This window comes from Macaca fascicularis, chromosome 5, assembly GCF_037993035.2.
Source record: "Macaca fascicularis isolate 582-1 chromosome 5, T2T-MFA8v1.1".
Taxonomy (NCBI): domain Eukaryota; kingdom Metazoa; phylum Chordata; class Mammalia; order Primates; family Cercopithecidae; genus Macaca; species Macaca fascicularis.
Window position 1 is genome coordinate 55457005 of NC_088379.1, and position 17633 is coordinate 55474637.

The following is a 17633-nucleotide window of genomic DNA, read 5'->3' on the forward strand; positions in this document are numbered from 1 at the left end:
GGTGGCAGGCACCTGTAGTCCCAGCTACTTGGGAGGCTGAGGCAGTAGAATGGCATGAACCCGGGAGGCGTGAACCCGGGAGGCGTGAACCCGGGAGGTAGAGCTTGCAGTGAGCTGAGATTGCGCCACTGCACTCCAGCCTAGACGACAGAGCGAGACTCCATCTCAAAAAAAAAAAAAAAAAAAAAGAAAAAGAAAAAAAAGAAAAGAAAAGAAACAGGGTCTCACTATGTTGCCCAGGCTGGTCTCAAACTCCTGGACTTAAGCGAGATCCTCCTACCTCAGCCTCCCAAAGTGCTGGGATTACAGGTGTGAGCCACTGCACCTGGCTCTAGATTGTTTATTCAGAAAATATCTCTTGTCACTCACAGCCATTCAGCTCCCAACTTGTACAGGTTCTCCCCTGAAATTCCTTCCTTTCTTCCTTCCTTCATTCAACCAACAAATGTCTATTGAGTACTTACTAGGTACAGGAATTCTCTCTCACATTATTCTCATGTTACTATTCTCATGGCTGCTGCTCTAGGTGAAACCCCACTACCTTCTACCTGGCCAAATGTGAAAGTTTTCTAACCCCTGCCACTGCCTCCTTTTTCTTTCCTTCAGTTCTTCCTGTTAGACACTACCTGATGAATTTCACTTTTCTTCCTTGCTCAAAATTCCACAGTAACTCACTATTGCTTATTAAATTAAATAGAGGTTACTTATCCCAACTTCGAAGATCCTCCATAAACTCTCAACCTGTGCCTGAGCCCCATCTCCTACTATTTTTAGAATATGTGCTTCAGTTAAATTGGCCTACTTGTTGTTTGAATGTGCCTCTCATGCTATTCCCGTCTCTGGAAAGAATACAAATTCTGTATGCCCAAACTCTGCCTTCCAACGGCACTCTTAAATGCGACCTCTGTGCACTTTCTCACCCAATGTAGCCTCTCCCATTTTTAAACTCCTACAACACCATGTTTATACCTTTCTTAAAACACCTGCCATATTTTCCCCTGAGTTATGGTTATGTGCAAAGGTTCCTTTTCTTACCCAGTAGAGAACTCTGGAGGGCAAGGATTGTATCTCATTCATCTTCACTTCCTGAACAGCAGCTAAACCAGAATCTTGCTCAGTAGACTTGCTCACTCACTATTCACTGGATTGAATTTTTAAGCCCTGCAGAATGCCTTGCACAAGTGCTCAAGGGAGTATAGATGAAAAGCAGGATGCAGTGTTTGCCCTAAAGGAATTTATCATCTAGTTATGGAGACAAGATTGCATACAGAAAATTTTACATGTGCTTTTTAATTTACCTTCAGGGTGTAATCATTAAGCACCTGCTGTGTGCTAAGTATAATACAAGGCAGTGCATAATGGTCAAAATCAGTGAGGCAGAAAATAAATATGAATTAAGGCAGATTCTAGGTATACATGATACATGATGTGGCTGCCCTCAATACTTACTAAGGCCTAAGTTTTGATTCAATAAATCAAGAGATGATAGACTTACCTGGTGATGTTGCATGTTCCAGGTGGCCCAGCTGGGGCTGTCTGGTGATTCTGTAGATCAATTCTGTAGGGCCACTGTCCTGGTCAGTGGCCGACAGCTGCAGGGTGGTGATTTTCTTTACTGAGTTTTCATCCAAGACCAGTCCTTTATTGGTGATGATGACTGGTGGGGATTTGTCTTCTGAAAATATCAGAAATAGTGCTTTGAAATGGCATCTTCTCAGCCTCCTTTCTTTAATTCTAGGCCTGGTGCCAAGAAGTAAGATCAAAGTCATCTCTAGACCTGTGTGTTAGACAGCACACCAAGGAGCCAGGGGTTTGTGCAATAAAGGGGGTATGATTTTCAGTTTCCATACCAGCTAGGTAAAGGGAAGGACTCGAGCCTTGAGGTGAACAAAGTGTAAACTATGTAACCTCAGAACTGCTAAAATAGTTTTATATTAGAAAATCAAATGTCCCTTTACCTAGAACGCTGATGGAAAATGACTGGTCAATCAATCTGTTGCCTTCTCCATCAACCACATCAAATTTAAAAGTAAAGCTTCCGCCAGGTTCTCCTGTTCCATGACTATATTCTACATGGCCTATAAAAAGGAAAAAAAAAAAAATCAAGGTTTGCTATTAGTGCTTTCTGCCCTTATTTCTGAAGCAAGAGGTAGGAATTCAATTGGTGTTCACACCAATGAATCAATTCACACCTTCCTCGCTTTGACACTGCTTTTGACATTTTAATCTAAAGTTTTCATTTCCTCCTTTTCCTCTCCCATCATCTACTTTCTCATAACCAAAGACCTTCTCACAGCAAAATCACCCCAAGTGACATTTCTCATGGTTAAGGCCGAGCCTTTTTGAAAGATCAGCTCAGCCTCTAAGGATATCTCATGAAAACTAGATCCACAAAACTGCCCATGTGTAAATGTGCACTGACCACACCCACATCACCTGGAGTGACCCTATTATATATCCGAATCACAAGGGCAAGAAGACACAGAGCTGCACCTCACGTTCTCCCAGAACTCTTCACTTTTCGTTGCTGAGTTCATGGAGCAACATGGGCTATAGCCAACCAACTAATAAATAAACTGCATATAGAACTCAAAAGGATCTAAAGGGAGAAGTACAACAAAAATGTATTACATTTTTGTTAACCTACTGCATCACTTAAAAGCATCTATCAATTTGGTTATGTAAATATAACCAAATCTCTGAGAAGAGGGGACTGGTCTTATCTTTTAAAAGTAGACACCGACACATGAAATAATTAAGGAATTACTTTCCTTTTGCCTCTTCCACTCCCCTTCACTAAAGTGCAGCCAGGTCCAATGAGAATTCAGCTGCTGTCAATTTTAGGTGTTAGTGTGTGGGCAGGACCCTTGTTTCTTATCAGCAGGGGTATATTTCCACTTCTAAACAGAATTGCACATAATCACAAGCCTTTGGATTACTTTTTTCCCCAATATATAACTTTTTTTTCCCTTTTGTATCCCTGAAAGCACTGTACAGTAACTACGTAGCATTTAACATTTATGCCTTTACATTACATCAGCATTTCCTGCAGGAGGGATGAGCCATGTAATTTCCCCCAGGCAGCTCTGATTTATGCCCTTCCATTTTGCTTAGTCCATTAACTTGTGCTCTTTGGGGAGCTGAAAAGAGATATAAATTGCTCACCTAAGGAAGGCATAATTTTCACCTTAATCCATCCCAACTCACTTCTTTTTTCCTTCTCTCTCTCTCTCATATACACTTTTTAGCATCACAGCAAGTCAAAATAACTTTTTCTCTCCATAATACCTGCAAATGCCATCAACGCTAAGTCAAAGTATGCACACATTTTAACCAAGAAAGATAGGCCTTTTTCAAAAACAAAAAAGAAAAAAAATAAATGAGAAAACAAGGAAGAGAACAAATGAAGCTCTTCAAAACAAAGGGTGCACAGTTTATTGCCACAGACTACCAGACATTTAACTGTCATTTTATTAGTGTAGGTGCAGTCTACAGAAGCCTGGTAGGAAGAATATAACTGGCTGACCTTGGCTAATGTCTGCCTGGGTGAAACTTCGGACAGGGCCTTTAACAGAAATTTGCTCCAGGTTGCCATGCTTCACCATCTGCAGGCGCCCTGCGCCAGGATCTTCCTTCATGATGTACATAACCTGACGATCATCTGAGTCAATATCTGTCACTTTCAAGTGCTGTTCTGTGATGTGTGCTACAGACCCTTGGAAGAGAATGGAAGAGAGTAGGTTATTCCCCAACATTTCCTTTGAATGGGATGTCAAATGATTTTAGGAGACTGGAGTTCAAATTATCATATGTTTATTGGGTCTAGGTACCAGGCACTTGCCCTTCTCAGTTTCCAGCTGAATAAGTTATAAGTTCCCTAGTGAAAGAGTACCAACATTTCAATTTGCTAATCATCCCTTGAGTCTACACCTAAGCACTTTTTTCCTTCTGACCCATTTTCATTCTCTCCCATGTTCCTTTGACTCAGTGACCTATCAGTTAGTACCTAGATCTGTGGAATAACTCCCAGTTCTGTAACAAAAATAACTCCTAGATCTATGATGAAACCTCCTTGGATTTAGTTTTTTTTACTATCTTGAGGATCACCAAATCAGAAAAAAATAGCTTTACATAAACTCAAACATATCTTGTTGCCATCTCAGACCAAGTAGTGAAAATCAGCATCCCTCAGGACAGAGGATGTGCTGAGTGTTAGGAGCAAGGAGATCTGAGCCTCTGGGCCCCAGACACTGCACATGTGTTGGGGATGAAGATAAGGCCTTGGCTAATGGCAAACTCCTCTTCTCAGGGTCTTGTCACTTGCTTTATTATGCAGCTGCTTTATCATGTTAAAAACAGTAAATCCCGGTAAAGTAGAGCCCAGTTATTCATGCATAATACATTCTGGTGTTTGGAGTGACAATCTGCCATGGGCTGTGAACATCCCTGCATGTTCTTGGTGGGTAACACCAAGAACATAAGGACCTGACCATGCTTTACCCAGGCCATCTCTCAGAGAGCAACCTTGAGGGATGAGGTAATGTCTTCCTCTCAGACAAAAAAAAAGACTTGCATTCTGCTGCTGTAACAAGGAGAATTCCCCAAGCTCAGTATTCCCCTCAGTAATGCATCCTACTGCACGTGAAAGTGTCTATCTAGGCCCTCTGCATCACCCCTGTGGGACTGGGATGGCAGAGGGAACCGATGCAAACCTGCTGATGCCCATGCTGCCTGCTGTGCTATGAGTAACAAGAGTGCTATGTCTCTGATGGAGGAATCTTGTATCTTCTATCAGCATCCATGAAACAGGAACAGGCTAGTTTATTAGCTTATAAGTAGGATAAAGTCAAATCCTAGACTTGATACTTAAGACCTTTGAGAACTACAAAGTTTTCCAATACTATTATACCATATATTTTTCACTGCAAAATACACATGAAACTAAGAACAGACAAACAACAGAACTCTAGTAAGGTGCAGACACCCTGGGCAAAAGGTCCACTCCTTAAGTAACTTCCTACTGCAAACTGTTCAAGACTAACACTTGTCACAGGTCCTCCAATGTTGCTTAAACATGAGCAAAATTGTGAATGTTAAACCCTAGAATACCGTATCTGATAATTCTCAATTATTTGTATAATCACTTTCAATGCATGGTTCCCCAGCTTCCCCTCCATGCATTTTGTAAAAAAATAAGCATTTTAAAAATTATGCTATATTTCGTTATTTGTTTCCATGGGGTTTGTTGAATGGGAGTAAATGTTACAAGAAACCTGGGCCTAGGAGAAGTTGAATAAATTAAGATTTTTGAGGGCCCTGGAAATATTATAAACTCTTCTCAACCTTTTCTCAAATTCACAGACCTAGGCATCTGGTCCAAAGGTTTTTAGAAGTTCACATTTGTCACTAACAATTCTTGGTATCCCTAAAATAAGAGTTTTCCAAAACTCCAATCTCCCCAAGTATGGAACAGCTACTTTAAGATGCACCCACATCACTAACATGGAAGAAAGTACTGCATACTGGACAAAAAATAAATAAGGATAGAAAAATCATGGCCACTCTCGTTTATTTCTGTGGTACCTGCTGAGAGCTGTAAGCCTTGGTTTATAGCCAAGTGAGGTGCATCACTTGTAGGCAGTTCTATGTAGATCTTCATCCTCCCTGTGTCCACGTGGAGGCCATCAGTGAGAGAGAACTGGAACTCATCCACGGCCATGCCAGGGACACCAGGCACATACCCAACCAGCCCAGTTAGGATGTCCTGGTAGGTGAAGGTAGAGCCCTGGGCTAAAACTCTCCCATTCTCCAGAGGCTCAGAGGCAGTTTGCCTCTGGAGTAGATGACCTGAGGAAGGAGGTAAAGAAAAACAAAACAATGGTAGAATATATATCATTCCTGTAGGTATATATATATACACACACACACACATATATTATATATACACACACACACACACACACACACATATATATATATGATTCAAAACATTGTCTGATTTTTCCAAGTAGTATGAGTCTGGATAGAATGTCAAGTGCCTCAGAGGCTCTTGGTGCCAACAGTTTAGCATTTTACATATAAGCACAGGGTGCTGCTCTGTGGCCTCATATACAAATAAAAATGACAAAGTCCCACTTATCCTAGTTTAAAAGTCTCTTAAGGAGACACAGATGGATGTGGTAATATAGTGACTTACAAATCACATCTTCCTCCATGAATTCAAACTCACTTCATTATCTAAATCTTATTTTTTCCTTCTGCAAAGTGAAAATAGCACTCTCTTCACTCACTGTCTTTCTCTTAGGGCATCTAGAGTGAAAGATGGGACTATGCTTTAAATTCCTTTTCAATTAAGAGAGACACTAAGCATCTTTAGATTGAAGCGTATATTTCTGTTTTCAAGGGTCATGTACCACATCGGGACAGTCAAAGTGCTTCATTCAAGAAAGTGAAAGTGAATGGAAGCAAGCTAAAATACAATGCCCAACAGTCTTTTCTGTTAACCCTTTATCTACAGCAACAATTTAATCTTTAAAATACCAATGAGCATTACGATGAATTCAGACACACCACTTGCATTCCAGAGCTTTAGCCAATAACTGGGGAGATGGCTCTTAAAAAAAAGAAGTAGGTAGAAGATCCCAAACGTGGGTTTTGCATCTGGTTTAAATGAGGAAAAGTGCTTTTTTTTTTTTTTTTTTTGCAAAAGTACAAGTTCATACAGACATCTAGTATGCGTCTACAAGGGTACATAAAATGGCTCAAGATTATCAAACACTGATGTCTACCCTGAGAAGAGGATATGGGAACTCTGAGAAGAGAATAGGCAAACTCTGAAAGCTTTTTGGCTTAAGGTTACATAGAAAAGCAAAAAAAAAACAGCTGAAATAAAACTTCAGAGACACCAATTAATTGGGATTGAGGTTTCTTAAAAAACTGATGTCTACCAGGACTCCAAAAAATATTAGCCAGCTGTGAATTTGATTATACTTTGATGCAAAGAATGTACCATATACTATACAGGAAAAGCAAAGAAATAATCAATTGAAATATATGTGTTTATTCTAATAGCCCATCAGGCATCTCAATTAAGAAGCTTTACATAGCAGTTTGTGCCCTACCGTGGTCAGGCTTTCTTGTCAATGCAAAAATGAGCTCATTATCTGGGGTATCCATGTCTTGCAGGCTCAAAGAAGAATTGCTTATCACCACTCCTGAGCTCAGCTGTACTCGGAGGGGCTGCAAGGTCATCCTGGGAGGCTCATCATTCTTCCTCTGATTAAAGCATAAACTATTAGATCTCACACAGATATTTAAGAAGAAAGAAAATGCACATTATTCAGAGACAGTATCATTGCTACAGAAACGCTCACTGCCAAAATAGCATTTAATGTGTCACCATCTTTGCTTCCCAAGCAAAATACTTAGTTTGAAAAAGAGAGCAAGTCCAGGCAACAAAATGTCCCCTTCAACAGAAGCTGATGGACATTTCTTAAAAGTTTTCTCAGATATCTTCCATAAGTACAATGACCATATTTTCTAGACCAAAAATATGGATATGTGCTTTGACAAGTACAAGTATTAATATATTTTGAAGATAAAAGACCATACTAATTGAACTCAGAACTGTCTTAGAAAATGCTAAGCATATCACAGTACCTGTAGAAGGACACTATATTTGAAAGTGTGGGTCTCTAAAGCTGTCTCCCTGCCCTGGTGCCAGCCCCTTTCCACCACTGACCCTTAAGAGTGCCGAGGGTCCTTTACATTTTATTTTCCCAAGGCAGAGGGTATTTCATTCTGAGATTTATCTTCCCCTTCCCCCTGTCTCTCTCGGTAGAGCAAGCCTGTGTAGTTGCTCAAATGAGAATAAATACAACGTCAAGGAACACATTTCTTTGATGTTACAATTAAATAAATAAATGCAGTAAAATAAGAAAAGGCAAATACGCATATAGAACCAAAGACAATTTCAGAGAAAAATAGACACATATAAGTTTTTATTTAAATACGTGACTGGCAAAGCATCTCTGACCTTCACAAACTATTTTTCCTACCGAACAAATAAATTTAATCCTGAAACGGAAATTTAGATTTCTAACTCAAGCCTTCTCCAAATGCCAACCTTAATTCTACAAGTTTCCTGAAGGCTATATTTTAAAAATGACCTTCAATGTTGAAGGTCAAATCCAATCTTCTTTGCTTTTGGGTCCCTATAAAGAAAGCTCTCTAATGGTATGAAATATTGTGGTCAAGGGCTCAACCTTTCCAACTTCCAAAGACTTTACCTCAATGGTGATATTGATGCTGTGAATTTCTGAACGACTGGTTCCATCACTCACATAAAAACTAAAAATATCATGGGTTGGCTCAATGCTTTCATGAACACTCTGAAAGTAGTAAATGTAGTTTTCCAGGACGTCTTGAACAGGAAATGATGCCTCTAGGTCACTGGTAGTTTCAGGGCCAAACCGATCACCTGCATCAACACCAAGAGAGCATTTTTACCTTAATCTATCAATTCCTGCTTACCAGGCTGAACTAGAAAACAAGGGATCATTTTCAGCAAAAAAAAAAAAAAAAAAAAAAGAAAGAAAAAAGAAAATGTATTTGAGGATAAAGCTGGGAGAGTGGGATAAGCACAAGACTAGGAACTGGAAGGCCTGGGTCAGATCTGTTTCCTCACTGACTATTTCTCATCTATAAATGGATATACTTGCCCTGCCATTTCCAAAAGGAATCAAATGAGATAAGATGCAAAAAAACTTACAATAATTTATATAACATAGAACCACTGGTTGTTCTATTAGGAGTCTCTGATCATAACATCTGTTACTAGGGTAAGTGACAATACAGAAGCAGAGATTCTACCTTAAGCTCCAGCCAGTTTCAAAACCATTCTATCTGGCATATCCTGCACGAGGAACCCTCTTTCACTACATAAGAAAATGTCAAATGCACATCTTTTAATCTAAAAACATCTGCAGTGTTAACTGTATATCTTTTAATCGAAGAAACATCTGCAGCATGTTTTCACTGGCCCTCCCAATTTCTTAAGGGAACCTCTGCATGGGTCAGAGCCCAGCCCCTGGGATAGAGCACCAGGGCTATTGTGATGCTACAGGTACCATTCAGATACTATGATGCTCAGGTGGGATTCAGGCACTGAGGCACTTGGCTACCACCATTCAGGTACTGAGATGCCCAGTTACCATTCAGAGCTCCACAGAAAATGCTGGCTCAGATTACCCTTCTTATCCCAACCCCAAACACTGCAAAAGGCCCAGGGGAAGAGTTAGCAATATCGAAATGATAGATGTCTTGTCTTTTACTTGATTTTAATTTAAGTCTAATTGATTGATTTGAAATTGTCACCACAATGTTATTCTAGAGAGAGGAGAAAAAGAAAACCCTTGTGTCTTCAAACATTCCCTGGATATACATCAACACAGAAAAGTACAGCTAGCAGATCTGAAGGCAACAGGCTTTCCCCTTCCCTTCTCCATGATCCTTTGCAAAAATCAGATCATAAATTAAAAGGCTATTAACTTCCTAAATTGTAGACAGTGTCATAGTTATTAGAAATCATTTGAAAGAAGAGCTCAACACAATTTTTTTTTCTTTAATGATGAATTTTCTTAAATTTTACCCCTCAGATTTTATTCCTCTAGGCACCAGAAGCTGAGAGAGGTCTAAGTGGCCAGTGACTCAATAATCATTAGGATATACAGTTCAGGGTTTCCAGAAGGAATGGCTAAAATTCCTTCCAATTTTTACTTTTTTCTTCAATGTATCACTTTAAATAGGAGAAATGCAGCTTCCTTATTTGAGTCAAAAATAGCCTTAGTAGTAGCTGGGCAAGGTGGCTCATGCCTGTAATCCCAACACTTTGGGAGGCCAAGGCAGGAGGATTGCTTGAGCCCAGGACTTGAAGACCAGACTAGGCAACATAGTGAGACCCTGTCTCTACAGAAATTACCCCCCCAAAAATTTGCCGGACATGATGGTGCATGCCTGTAGTCCCAGATGCTTGGGAGGCTGAGGTAGGAGAATCACTTGAGCCTGGGAGGTCGAGGCTACAGTGAGTAGTGATTATGTCATTGCACTCTGACCTGGATGACAGGGCAAGACCGTGTCTCAAAAAAATAAAAAGCCTAAGTAAAGTAAATGATGCCTAAAAGTATACACAAATGTAATAGTGCCTCATTTCAAATCACTGGAGAACACGCTATTAAACAAGTGAATCTGTCACTGAAGCTTTAAGCTCCAATCCTTTCCATTTAAAAAACGTTACCTTCTATTTTTGACATAAATCATTCTTATTAATGTGCTACCTGCTTTCTTAAACAGAATATATGATGTGCAAATTAAATAGGTGTTGATGCGCACAGGCGATCATTGTGAACATCCATTACTGCATAGCACTGGAACATAGCGATACCCAGAGGGAATCAAGGAGGGTCCTGTCTTGTTTGTGCCAGTCTTGAATGAATTCAGGCTCCATGCCATTAGATTTCATACCTAACAAAACAATTACTCTTTCTTCTCTTGGTGAAAACTAAAAACTGGTTCTTTTAACAGTTTTTAAAAAGATGCTTTTCTGATCACCTAGGTTCTGAATTTAGGTAGCTAGTTTCTTTTCTTTTTTGAGGCAGGGTTTCCCTCTGCCGCCCAGGCTGGAGTGCAGTGGCATAATCACAGCTCACCACAGCCTCAAATTCCTGGGCTCAACTGATCCTCCTGCCTCAGCCTCCCAAGTAGCTGAGACTACAGGCATGTGCCACCACGTCCAGCTAATTTTTAAATTTTTATTCTTTTCAGTGGAGACAAGGTCTTGCTATGTTGCCCAGACTGGTCTCAAATGCATGGACTCAAGCAATTCTCCCACCTCGGCCTCCCAAAGTGCTGAAATGACAGGCTTGAGCCACTGTGCCCAGCTGCTAGTTTCCTATACATAACTCACACGCAGCTCTAAACAGAGGCAGAGGAGCCTCTCCCATGGGGCAAGGGATGGGGTCTTCAGTTAATACATCTTGTGATAATTATTTTGCCCTCCTAAATGCTTTTTTGTTCCTTTCACGTTTATACCAATATTATTGGAGAGCAGCAGTTCTCTAAGTGTGGTCCTTGGGCCAGCAGCAATGGCCTCACCTGTGAGCTAGTGAGAAATGCAAATTCACAGGCCCACACCAACCTCCTAAAACAGGAACTCTGGGGTTGCTGCTCCAGGAAACTGTTTCACAACAGTTTCAACCCTCCAGGTGATTCTATTGCACCTTAAAGTTTGAGAACCACTTTTTAGAGAGACTGAAGCTTGCCAGAAATTTGACTTCTAAGCCAGGGGATAGTCCTCTCTATGGAATATCTCTGCACCTCCATGTATTCCAGGTTGACATAAAATCATGTTAGGAAGGCTTAATAAAAACCACACGGAGAGAAGGGGTGGTTGGGGTAGATATCCTTTCATTTCTCACCTTCGCCTATGAGCTTCCTTCTGCAAGAAAGGCCACTTTCCCTCTGCCCAGGGTGATTCCTACTAGCCCTTCAGGTCCCAACTCAAATGCCACTTCCTCAGACTTTTCTGCCTTCCCAGCAAAAGTCATTGCTTTGTCCTACTTACCGTCTCAGGGCTTTGCTCCTTTCCCTGTCCTGGCATTTTTCATTTATTGTAATTTGTCAGTCTTCCTATCTGTCTCCCACTCAAGGCACATGAGTCTGTGTCTTATCCTTACATCCACTTTATCTAGCACAAACATTTGTTGAAATAAACCTAATTCTGCAATAAACAGATCTGAGGCACACGTTGAAAGGCAAGGTGGGAAAAAGACTCAAAACTTCTGCAGGAAAACATGAGACTACTGCTAAGTGAATTTCTGGTTACCAGGCTCCAATCCCAGGCCCCATGCTGGCCCCAGACGCCTGCAGTCAATGGCCTCGCCATGGGAGCTGCTAGCTGCATGCCAATTAGAGCCCAGCGCTGGCGCTCAGGCAGCTCCGTGCAGGAAAAGCAGCACAGCAACCTGCCATGAGCTGTCTCAACTGCCAGTCACAGCAGGTCTCAGGGGGCCACGGACAGTACATACCTTCTTGCCTGTCCTTCTCTGTGATAACCACCAGAGTGTTCAGGGCAGATGGTGGAGGGGAGGGCTGTGGAAGAGGGTGTCACAGACAGACAAGCTTGCATTTCAATTCATGTCATATATGTAGAAGGAGCTGAGACAGAAGCTATGGTTCAACTAAACTGCAGCTGCCTCACAATAAAAGGACAGGAATTTTTACTTCCTGGACACTCAGTTCTGAGTGTAATCCACAAGCCGTTCTGCCCCATTGCTGGCATTCCAAATCCCCTTTCCCTGCTCTATTTTTTTCCATAAGATTTATTCACCTTCTAACATCGTACACAATCTTCTCATTCATTAGGTTTTTTATTTGTCTCTCCCACCCCCCAACCAGGATTGAAGGCACTGTGAAGGGAGGGGGTTTTGTCTGTTGTTATATCCCTAGTGCTTAAATAAGTGCCCAGCACACAGAAAATGCTCGTCAAATTTTTGGTGAATGAATGAAACCTTCCTTCCTTCCATTTTTTCAAAATGGTTCCCCTCCTCTGTAGTTCTCCGTCTCCATGTTTAGCTGGAAGCAAGGTCCTGCTCCCTCTCCCCTCCCTTCTCTCAAGGTCCTGAACAGTTCTACAGGAAGTGGTACCTGTTCCTGTGTTCTCAATGCAGCCATATTTGGGCAGAGCACTTAGTTTAATGATGGCATCTCCCTGGAGGTTGTCATCATCATCAGTAGCAAAAAAATGGTGAAATGAGAGTGGGGCTCTCCCTCCCTCATCAACCTAGGAAAGAAAAGAATGTAGAGAGTCCTTGGTAATTTCACATAACCACAATAAAAAAGAGCTGGATTGCAAAGTGCTGCCCGGGTGACCTTCCAGCACCAATGCCGCTTCTTTGAGGAGGCAGACCCTCTACAGACGAGATGAGGAATGTGTATGTTGCTGAAGCCAGGCAATCTTTTAGTGCCTCTCAAAGCTATAGTCAGACGTGATGACTTCTGTATCTCCCTTCAAAGTTGCACTTCATTCAATGATGGATCTGGTTATAAAGCAGCTCTAGCCCATTCTAATCACCCACCTCAGTTCAGCTGCCTGCCAGGATGGCTGCCTTCCTTCCACATCAACATTCAAAAGCCCACAGCTAAAGAATGATAGATCCAGTTCTCCTGCAGATACTGTGAGGGTGACTGTGTCCTATAGGCATTCTCATCCAGAATAAAAGTCCCGTTTATTTTTTATATTATATATTTACAGGTGTGTAGCAAGAAAGGTTCACCGAATCTGAAAGCTAGTGCTTATCTTAATGTCAAGGAGGAAAATAAATCACTATAAGTAAAAGCAGTTGCTCAAACTGATTTTTTTCCTTTGGAGTTCTATTTTGTATGCTAACCCCGCAACCTGAGCCTGGTGTTTTTCTCTAGCCTGCTGGAGATGGTCAAGCCATTTCACCCTGAACAACTCTTGGCTAACTGTAGGAAGATCTATAAATTACAAAGGGGAAGGTCACTCTGACTCTGGGAATGGGGACAGTCCAAATGGCTTTTCCAAGGTTTTATGTAAAAATGGAAAAATGGGAGGAATATCAGAAATAATTTAGTTTTATGAAATAAAATAACTTAGAAATAACTTAGTTTTATGAATTTTCAGTTGCTCAACAAAACCAGAAAAATGCCTGAGTTTTTGGCATTATGGTATGTACATACAGCAGGGAGGAAAGTGAATTAACTTTTGTGAAATCCCTACTACGAACTGGGTACTGTACTAGGGGGTTTCCATACAATTTTATTAATCATTAGAGAAACTCTTTATGTAGTAGAAAATGATAATATTTTAAAGACAAGAGCCAGGTATGGGACTACAGGTCCACAGTCTCACTTTCTAGGGAGGCCGAGGTGGGAGGATTGCTTGAGCCCAAGAGTTCAAGTTCAGCCTGGGCAACATAGTGAAACCTCCTCTCTTAAAAATAAATAAAAAATAATAAAAAAAAGAATTTAAAAAAGACAAGGAAACAAACCATAAAATAAAAATATAAAAGACAAGGAAACTGAGGCAAAGAAAGATTAAGTGTATGGTCCAAGGTCACTCAGCTGATGAATAACAGAACTGGTACTTGAACTCATGTCTGGGTATTCAATGATGAGAATGCATTGTATTACTCTGCCCATAAAGGAACTGTCAGTATTATTTACAGTGCTAAGTACTAACTTGATTTAAGGAGTGATTCGGGGACATTGTCCAAGTGTTAGTTGCTGCCAACATTTGATTGCAAACTCTTCAAAGATATATTCTTTTTTAATTTTTATTCCCAATACTAACAACATCTAGCATGGTGACTAGTACATAAATATTTGTTGACTAAATAATGTAGATATAATGATTTGATCTTCTGCATATTTATTTTCATACTTAGAAAAACACTCACAATTGAAAACCATGCATATCTTGATACTGCTGCCTGGATATTTTGGGGGAAATACCTGGCAGCCAGTTTAGGCAGAAATCCTTCATTTACATGACTACAGATTCCAGCTCTCCATAGTACTCTCTGTTTATTGATCTGAGAATTGTTTACCGTGATAAGGTCAGCAAAAGCAATGACTGGAGGTGGATTTTCAGCAGGAGTGATCATGATGGTAAACATCTGATTATCCAGATGGTTGTGTTCCATGTCAGAGACAGAGAAATAGAAGCTATCAGTAACCAGATGACCATCCGTTTCAAACACAGCTGAGTATCTATAAAAAGCCAAAAAGAATAAAACGAATAAGCCACGATGACAAGTCAGGTAAGATGGCTGCATCGTTGTTTAAAAATGGGGCCAAACTAATATACTCTTTCAACAGAGCTACAACTAGTTGCTGAAATATTTTCATATAAGTTTTTAAGAATCTGTCAAATATATGAAGTGATTATGTACCTGATTTTCTTGTTATTGATGTCTTCCATTGTGAAATTGGAAAATTCTGAGAGTTCTTCCACCTCAGGTCCTGAGGTTCTTAAGAGAGTACCATATGTGGGCAGGTAATTTAACCGAATCCAGATCTCTGGGTCGGGGGAAGAATCATCCTAATCAGGCAAAGATGAGGCAGGACATGAATGCACATTTGCAGGAATAAACACTTCCAGTAGCTAAAGATCTATTGGTACTTCTCTCTCTGCTAATTGGAAAAGTCTCTTTCCCTTTGTCATAAACAACATTATTTCAAACTACAGTAAAAATCCCAGTGTTTATTCTTCCCCAAATTTCTCTTTGATAACATCTTTTTCTAAGAGTAGCTCAAGGTAAGAGAAGGGAAACGCACTTTAGGGTCGTGGCATGAAACAAAGAGATGCCTTATTGTTATCAATACCATAAAAGCTGTCAAAGATTTTATTTTTAAGCTTTTAGTAAAAAATAAAACTTAATTATCTATAAGTCATCAACCTGTAAACACAGATGTAGGATTTTTCTAGAGTTTCTAAGAATGGTTTGCTTCTAAGAAACAGGCAAATTTTCTTTATAACATATAATACAATGATAAAATTCCATGAAACAGAAAAAAAGTTACCTAGCTTAGCCAATGGCTCTCTTTAAGCAATATTCAATATGATAAAATTTTAAATTAACAAAAGAATGTATGAAGTCATGGATTTCATTTTATCAGCACCGAATCTATGAATGTTCACTTCCAAGATGCCTAATCTTAACAAAGACCATTTCTCTTTCCTTCTACATTGTTTGTTGAGAAATAAAAATGACTTTCTCTGTTACAACACGGACAATAACAATGTCTTAATGAACAATTTCCTCTTTCTTCAAGAATATTTTTGGAAACATCTGGGAGGCAGGCAACATCTTCTTATAAAGTTTCCCTGAGTCATTCAGTTTTTAGGGCTGTTGATTGTGAAAATGGGGGCACTCTACCCTTTACCACATCAACAATGAAAATTAATGTTGCATGGTCACTTGTACTTTCAAAAGCAAATTTTCATGCTATGTTGTACAGTTAGTTGAGGTATAGGATCACGAATGTCAGCACAGACACCAAGAGGGCGGGGGGCCAACAGGTTTTAGTCTGTTCTCATTTCTATCACCAGAGACCTTTTAAAGTTAGTAGTTGAGAGTCTCAATTCAAGATCACTGAATTTTCCATATTTCCTCATATCACTTGACACTAGCAAGAAAGGAACCTAAATTCATCAAAGCTGCAAGACTTCAGAAAGTTTTCCCTATATTTATGTTCTTTTAAACATTCCCCACATGGGTTATCAAACACAATATGTAGACTCCAAAAGACTGCTTCCTAATATTACTACGCATTCCCTCCGAGAGAGACTTTAAAAAGAGTTTTAAGGTGTTGTCTTCTGAATTGCTGATAAACTACAAGGACAGAGCTCCTGGCTCCTACTTAAAATGGATAACTTCTAAATTTCACATTGACAAATTTGCCCAAAACACTACTTTATTTCATGGCAGGCATATCTTACTATGTATTTCGAATCTCATATAACTGCTAGGTTTGAAAAAGTGGGAAATCAGCTAGACTTTTTTCCTGAAAGTACTGTCATGATTTAAAGAAAATCACTATTTTAAGATATCCCAGATATTGGAGGTACAAAAAATGTATAAGAATACAGACCTTGTTCTCATGTAAATTTCTGTTCAAAGACCTTCTTATCCCTTTTGTATTAATTTATTTTTTCATTTTCTTTTTATTGTTTTTACATCATGAACCCATCATTCAACACGAGGACTAGAGCTCTGAGAATAACTAACATTTTATGTATGTGGCCCTTCTTCCTGTCTCTGGGCCTCCCATCACCCTAAATCTTGTTTCTTATTTTCTTGATTTTTTAAAAATAGCTCGATGTATTACCACAGAATACATATTTTTAGTTTTTATAACTTAGAAATATGAAGTTGACTTTACTCTTTTGCAATTTATTTTTTAAACTCAATATTAGACTGCTAAGATCCATTTATATTGTTGGACGTCACTATAATTCATCCGTTTTGAGGTTCGCTAATATTCTGTCAAGTCGGTAGACCACAAGCTATCCATTATCTTGTGATGGGCATTTGGTTTGTTTCAATATTTTCACTGTTACAAATAGTAGTGCTATGAACATTCTTGCACAAGTCCTTTGCTGTGTATGTGAAAGTTTCTCTTGGGTAGTAATCTAGGAATCGAATGGTTAGGGTATATGAATAATTATCTTCACATGGTAATGCCAAATTCCTTCCCAAAGTGGTTGATCCAGTTTACACTCCCATCAGCAAAGTAAAGAACATCCTGTGAATCCATTGTCTTCCCCACACTTGGTATAAAATGGTATATGGTTTTAATATGCTTTCCCTGACCACTAATGAAGGTGAATATCTCTTCACATGTTTATTGACCACCCGGGTTCCTCTTCTGTGGAATTCCTGTTCGTGTCTCTTGCTTATTTTTCTACTTGATTATCTTTTTCTTCTTGATCTGCAGGAGTGTTATATTTCCTTTGTTATTTTTAGCTATATATTTTGCAAATATTGTTTTCTCATTTGTAACTGGCCTGTTTGCTGCCTTTATGGTGTGTTTTGATGAACACAAATTTA

The 17633-nt window shown here is 39.7% G+C and overlaps 1 protein-coding gene across 6 annotated transcripts in view; it reads right to left on the reverse strand.

Annotated features, from left to right (window-relative positions):
• The window catches only part of FRAS1 (Fraser extracellular matrix complex subunit 1), a 449074-nt gene that overhangs the window by 94910 nt on the left and 336531 nt on the right, over positions 1 to 17633 (reverse strand). For 5 of the 6 annotated variants that reach the window (XM_045392441.3, XM_005554975.5, XM_065545065.2 and 2 more), the window contains 9 exons: positions 14973 to 15121; positions 14628 to 14790; positions 12703 to 12838; positions 8289 to 8479; positions 7122 to 7275; positions 5584 to 5847; positions 3527 to 3715; positions 1959 to 2078; positions 1496 to 1675 (listed from right to left, as the gene is read on the reverse strand). In XM_045392441.3, coding sequence (XP_045248376.2) covers positions 1496 to 1675; positions 1959 to 2078; positions 3527 to 3715; positions 5584 to 5847; positions 7122 to 7275; positions 8289 to 8479; positions 12703 to 12838; positions 14628 to 14790; positions 14973 to 15121 — 1546 coding nt within the window. The remainder of the gene's footprint in view (positions 1 to 1495; positions 1676 to 1958; positions 2079 to 3526; positions 3716 to 5583; positions 5848 to 7121; positions 7276 to 8288; positions 8480 to 12702; positions 12839 to 14627; positions 14791 to 14972; positions 15122 to 17633) is intronic. The other variant, XM_065545064.2, reaches the window with a different exon arrangement.